Genomic DNA, 7,052 nt, shown 5'->3' on the forward strand with positions numbered 1-7,052 from the left:
AAATAGCACCGTTTGTTATATTTTGGGTAGCATCATAGCTAACTTGCGGGTCTTCTGAATTCATTTGTTGTTTCTTTCGTTTGTTTGTTCGTGACTGTTTGATTTAAAGAACTCTTTTTATTGAAAACGCTACGAGTTTATTAATATGTGATGGACCCCAAACCTCGCAGCTTCCGAACACGGACGGTGACGTCACTATTCCCCGGAGTCTATTCTATACCACCGTCCGATAGTAAAACAAAATCCAAACCTCGCAACTCTCGAAGAGAGCGGTGAAGGGAATGCCAGCCCTCGAACAAAGGTTCGGACCCTCCCCCTAGGAAGTGACGTTTTGTATCGATAGTTATAAGAAAGTAACCAATGGCTTTTGTTTATCCTTTAATCGTTCTCCCTTCGCTTAGGGGTCGTGACCTTTATCCCAGAGTTTGCAATGTTCTTTCAGAAAGAGAATGTATTCTTCTTTCATTTTGACAGTTACATACATAGTCTAAAATAAATATCTACATATTTTAATCTTTGATCTTTCTTCAAGAATTTAATATGTAGTGGAATGAATCTTAAATAAATCATAAACTTATATAATGGAAAAATCATAAATTTAAATAGAATGTCATTAAAATGATAGAAACTAATACAATGTGGGAAAATGAAAATTATGACAACTTAGCACAACAAATAAGTTTTCAAAATCTTACCGGATATATACTTTTATTTCTTTGATTGATTATCAGAGCATGATTTATAGATAACACTGAAATATTTTTCATTGAATTATAAATGAGTAATTGAAATTTCAATGGCCATATTGCCAAACATAAATATTACTCATCTACCAACATAATGAATAAATCTAAACTGAAACTAAAAAAAAGGAAAGAAAAATAACAAAAACAAATTATTTCTTGATTAACAGTACCACTGGCGCCATCTGTTATTGAAATTATAAAAAGAGTCAAAACATCCTGCCAGCCAAGGAGGTGGAAATGTTATTTTTTTATCAATGGACATACTTTACAGATAGGCCTGGTGGTTTCTCCATGAGCTGTTCTTAATTTAACAACCCTAATAATACCATCGTTTCCAGGAAATGCCTGCACAACTCGTGCAAGAGTCCACTTTAATGGAGGTGGGACATTGTCATTTTTGAGAAGAACTAAATCTCCAACATGAAACTCTGAGCCAGAAACAGTCCATTTAGACTTTGCTTGCAGAGTTTGGAGATAATCTTTACTCCATTTGATCCAAAATTGAGCACGAAGTTTTTGAATTAAAGACCATCTAGACTTGAGACACATGGATGGTGATGGGTCTCTCTCAGGCAATGAAAGAAGTGGAGCACCCACAATAAAATGTCCAGGGGTAAGAGCCTCTAGATCACTTATTTCTGATGTTAATGGACATAACGGTCGACACAATTGTACACAAGAATTGACACAAGAGCGTAGCCAATTCTTCGAAATTCAGTGTAGCTGAGCCGCATACTTTCAGCAGGTGTCTCTTGGTTGATTTAATATTAGACTCCCAGAGTCCGCCAAAATGAGGTGTTGCTGGAGGAATAAAGTGCCAAGAGATTTGAAGATTGCTGGAAAAATCTTGAACTGAATTGTCTCGAACAATTTTGAACAGAGACTTCAAATAGTTACTGGCTCCTTTAAAATTTGTGGCATTATCACTGTATACATCAGATGGCAACCCTCGTCTAGCAATAAATCGACGAAAGGATGCTAGGAAGGTTTCTGTTGACAAATCAGAGACAAGTTCCAAGTGGACAGCCTTCGTAGCAAAACAAATGAAAAGTGCAATGTACGACTTTAAGGTGACTTTAGATCTTGGTAAATTTGGTTTGGTTGAAATTGGACCTGCCAAGTCCAACCCAACACGTTGGAAAGGTTTAGATGGAATAACTCGATCACGAGGCAAATCGGCCATGAGCTGGCTTGAAGAAACAGCATTTACCTTTAAACAAGTTATACAGCCTCTGAGGATCTTTCTTACTGTGTTTCTCCCAGCTGGAAACCAAAATTTTTGCCGAATTAAAGATAAAACTACAGAAATGCCAGAATGTAACGAAAGCTTATGATAATATTCTATAATAAGCGTGACAAAATGATGACTTTTCGGCAAAAGAAAAGGATGTTTAGCCGACAGTGACAGATTTGAATTTTTGAGTCTCCCACCAATTCTTAAGACCTTGTCAGAATCTAGAAAAGGTGAAAGGGTTATTATTTTAGAGTTTCTTGGAACACAGCCTTTATTTTTGATTGACTTAATTTCAGTACTGAATTCCACCCTTTGAATTTCTTTAATAATTGCGATAAGAGCATTATCCAGTTCACAAACTTGAAGGCAACCGTTTATCCGATTTTCCGAATTTCTCGAGTTGAACACGAATCTTTTACACCAAGCAATCACTCTTATTAATTTGCTGAATGATGAATATTTTTGAGTTAACTCTTGCATCGAATTACTTTCAACTGCTAAGGCATGTATTAAAGTGTCAGGGTTGGAAGTGTGAACAGAGTTTGGTTTAACCTCTTCGGTGAATGCTGAATTTGCATTAGATAGCCACTCCGGGCCCTGCCACCAAAGTTCCAAGTACTTAAGCTTCTTTGGAAAAATTCCTCGAGAGGCGCAGTCGGCAGGATTGGTAACTCCAGCCACATGGTTCCAGTCGCCAATATTAGTAAGTGATGTTATGGCTGCAACTCTATTTTTTACGAACTGATCCTTTAAAGAGTCTGATCGAATCCAACTCAGAACGATTTCTGATTCCGACCATAAGAACACTTGCTTCCAAATTTGATCTATCGAAATTTGAAGATTACTATACAATTTTGCTAGCAAATGAGCTGCACACAGTTCGAGGTGAGGTAATGATACTGTTTTCAAAGGGGCGACCCTGGTTTTTGCTGCCACTATGTTCACTGAAGCTCTATTTTCATTATCCACTACTTTCAAATAAAAAACAGCTGAATATGCTTTGAGTGAGGCGTCGCAAAATCCGTGTAACTGGGCATCAACGATTAAATTATTTACAGACACCAGTCTTCTTTGAATTGCTATTTCCTTTAAAGCCAGTTTTTCAGCCTGGAAGGTTTTCCAGACACATAAGAGCTCTTCGGTTAAAGGTTCGTCCCAAGTTAATTTATTTTTCCATAAGCTTTGCATCAAAATTTTTAAGATGATTGTGGCAGGTGAAAGAAAGCCCAGGGGATCAAAAATCCTAGCTATGACAGAAAGCAGTTCTCCTTTTGAGGTAACTATCTCTGGAAATGAAATGTTCACCTGAAAAGTATCTTGCTGTGTATTCCAATACAGTCCTAAGACCTTCTGACATTGATTTTCTTCTATGGTAACATTGTGCTGCTGTGAGAGAGAGTCTTTGGAAAGATCTGATAGAACCTCTGAACAATTAGACGACCATTTTCTGAGATTGAAACCTCCTCGTTGCAAAAGTGATTTTAAGTTTGAAACTAGATTTTTGGCTTTGGGGATGGAATCTGTACCTGATAACAGATCATCAACATAAAATTCTTCCTTAAGAACTCTTGAAGCATCAGGAAAAGCTTTCTCTTCGTCCTTAGCGAGTTGTTGAAGTGTTTTTACAGCAAGATAGGGAGCACAGGCTGTCCCATAGGTGACAGTTAATAATCTGTATATCTGGATTTCTTCATCAGGTTTGAACCTCCAGAGTATTCGTTGGTAATCAGCATCCTCTTCATGAATACGAATTTGGCGAAACATTTTCTCGATGTCAGCAGTAAATGCAACTTTGAAAGTTCTAAATTTTAGTAATAGAGAAAATAATTCGGGCTGCAAACGAGGACCTGCATGCAACGCATTGTTGAGAGAATTCCCTGAAGAATCCTTAGCTGACGCATCGAAGACCACTCTTAGTTTGGTTGTGTTGCTGTCTTCCTTAATAACGAAATGATGAGGTAGATAAAATGTTGATTCCTTAATCAGTTCGTCGGAAGGAACCCTTTCCATATGACCTAGTTGAAGATATTCCGACATGAAAGTTGTGTACTGATGCTCAAGTTCATTATTCTTACTTAGTTTTCTTTCAATGTAGTTGAATCTTTTACTTGCTTGAGTAGCTGAGTCACCAAATTCTATAGAATGTTTGAAAGGTATTCTCACAATATAACGTCCAGATGGATCTCTAGCAACCGTTTTTTCGTAAAATGCTTCACAATCTGAATCATTCTTTGATTTCAGTTCAGCTTGAGGTAAAGATTCGAGCTCCCAGAATTTAGCCAATTGACAATCCAACGATGAGGTAAGATGACAGTTCACAAAGGAGTTTTCCTTATTGGAGTTTGAGAACACTCTTCCCGATAATAGCCAGCCTAGATGAGAATTGAGTGCAGCTGCAGTACCCTTCTTCCCTAAAATTGGTTCTCCAATTAGCAAGTCAGCGTATAAGTCGGCTCCTAACAGAATGTCTATTGGACCAGTTGCATGAAATGTTGGATCTGCAAGCATTAGACCATGCAGGTGTGGCCAGTTGCATGAAGAAAATGTGAAATTCGGTAAATCACTTGCTATGCAGTCTACAATCAAGGCTTTACAGCAAAACATTTTCTCATTAAAATGTGGAGAAAAGACCAAAGATACTTCAGATAAAGAAGACTTTACTAGCGTATTATTAATTCCTGAAATCGAATGATTTGTAACAGTCTTTGATAATTGCAGTCTTTTAACACAGTTTTTGCTCACTAGAGATTTCTGACTGCCGTTGTCAATCAGCGCTTGGCAATTAACGAAATGTCCCTTAGCATTTTTAACCTTTATTAAAGCTGTTGATAATAAAGTATTACTATCTACACTATTAGAATTTAGACAAGTTGTGCTAAGTTGAATGTTTTCCCTCACTGTAGGAACATTTTCAGAATTGGCATTATCTAAATTTGAATTAGAATAGCAAACTGTATTGCTTACATTAGGTTCTTCAGAATTAGAATAAAATCTATGCAATGAAGTATGATGTTTTCTATGACATGCCTTACAGGTGTTAGTAGAACGGCATTTATTTGCCATATGAAATTTTCTTAAACAATTTATACACAGCCTTTTAGATTTAATTACCTTCCACCTGTCATCAACAGACATCTTATTATACATGGGACAATTAACAATCGAATGATTTTCATTACAAATATTGCATAAATTTTCGGTTTTGTTTACTACCACATTATTTACAAAAGCCTTTTTAGGAAGAACCCTTGGCTTGCACTCTGTTTGATTTGAAATACTTTTTGCTTGTTGCTCAAGAAATTTAGCCAATTCTAAAAATGTTGGAATATCTTGATTAGTTAAAGATAATTCCCATCTTTGCCTTAGTGTATCATCTAGTTTTCCCAAAATAAAATATATTAAAATAACATCTACCATAGGATTAACTTCTAACTTTAAAGTTGAAAGAATTCGAATAACTTCATTACACGTATCTAAAATTTCAAATATCGAAATCGCAGAATTAGACTTAATTGTCTTTAGATTAAATAGTTTTGAAATTTGCGCGAACGCTAATTCACGTTTATTATCATATCTCGCAACTAGAGTCTGCCAAGCATGCTTATAATTTTCATCTGTGAGCGAAAATCCTGAAATAAGCTTGTGTGCAGTACCCTTTAAACTAGCAAACAAATATTGAAATTTTTGAAGTTCTGTTAATTCTGGATTTTTATCTATGGAACTCAAAAACAATTCTTTAAATGACATCCAATTATTGAAATCTCAATAAAAACTCGGTAACTCGAATTTGGGCAACTTTAAACAAGATTAATTTAGTTTCGGTTTCGAATCATCTAGAGAAACGCCGCCATTATTAGTATTGTTTACTTTTGATTTCAATTCCGACATTTCCCGTGCAATATTAATTCGCAACGTATCAATATTAGATGCCAAATCATCAAATTCTTTCATATTGCTTGCCTCTTCCTCATTCTTGCAAGAAACGATAATTTCCGTATGAATCTCATTAAGCTCCACCCATATTTCATTCATTTGAGCCAAAAAAACATCTAATTCCGCTCTTTCTATTTCCCCAGACACAAATTTCGGTTTCAGAATATTGTTTATACGCGTCCCAAGTAGCACATAACATTAGATAATATCAGAAAAGCGGCAAAATCTAACGTTATATTACACAACTTGTAATATTAGAAAGATATAAAAGGTCGCTGTTTGCTCAGCCTTTTATAATATTAGATTCAATGCAAACTAATATTATCTAGCGTTCGCCACAATATTCTTTTGCGTTAGTTTTGATGCTATATAATATTAGATTTCGTATTTTCTGATATTATTCTGCTTTTTATTTTTTTGGAGTAAGCAAGAGGAAAATATGGATGGTAGTAGAATAATTCGACGATACAATTTTACTTAATTTTCTGTATTGTTGTGAAGCAGTAAAACATAGAACAGTAGTTTTATGTCATTCCATGCATTATTTACTTAGCAATACAGAAATACTAAATAAAATTATATTAGCGAATTCTGCTACCTTCCATTTTTCTCCTCCTTACTCCAAAGTATATCTTATGTTCAGCTGATTTTTTCGAGTATTTAAATTAGGAAATATTTTATTGCAACTTTTATTGATATTTTTTTCTTTTATTCATACAATGGGTTTTCTGACAAATTTTATATCATTAATAATTTCCAAGTCTTTAATTTTAAAATGTACTCTTAATTTTTTTTAAAAAAAACTGGGTTTATTTTATTAAAATCTTAGTTTAATTTGTTAGTTTGTAATATATATTTTTTTTAAATGGTTTCACAATTAATATTCATTATTTATATTCTGAAATTATATAATAAAAACCACACTATATAATTATAAAGTTATATATTTACATTTGAACTGAGTGGAAATTTAAACTTAAAATTTTTTCCCCTTACAATTGTTCAATTTTTAAGTGGACATTTCTTGTAATAATTGGCACAATAAAGAAAAAAATTTAAAAATATTCAAATTACTTACTTCAACAAATTTACACATATTTTTTTCCCCTTCTTTTTTCACTGGAATTGCTAAATGGAGA

General features: G+C 34.4%; 1 protein-coding gene across 1 annotated transcript; it reads right to left on the reverse strand.

The window, feature by feature from the left end:
• Positions 1 to 1,374: 1,374 nt before the first annotated feature.
• Positions 1,375 to 4,584, reverse strand: LOC147807217 (uncharacterized). The gene is made up of 2 exons (XM_087168832.1): positions 3,286 to 4,584; positions 1,375 to 3,087 (listed from the first exon to the last, which is right to left on the reverse strand). Exons 1-2 carry the CDS (start codon positions 4,582 to 4,584, stop codon positions 1,375 to 1,377), a joined length of 3,012 nt encoding a protein of 1,003 aa, XP_087024958.1.
• Positions 4,585 to 7,052: the final 2,468 nt, after the last annotated feature.

Source organism: Parasteatoda tepidariorum, chromosome 7, assembly GCF_982258835.1.
Source record: "Parasteatoda tepidariorum strain Cologne lab strain chromosome 7, Ptep-v5.0, whole genome shotgun sequence".
Classification (NCBI taxonomy): Eukaryota; Metazoa; Arthropoda; class Arachnida; order Araneae; family Theridiidae; genus Parasteatoda; species Parasteatoda tepidariorum.

Excerpts from the sequence above, each read along its gene's own strand:
- LOC147807217 (XM_087168832.1), bottom strand. The coding sequence starts at position 4,584 with ATGTTTTGCTGTAAAGCCTTGATTGTAGACTGCATAGCAAGTGATTTA. Across the intron at positions 3,088-3,285 it reads CACAGCAAGATACTTTTCAG|GCTGAAAAACTGGCTTTAAA; the intron begins GTGAACATTTCA and ends AAAACCTTCCAG.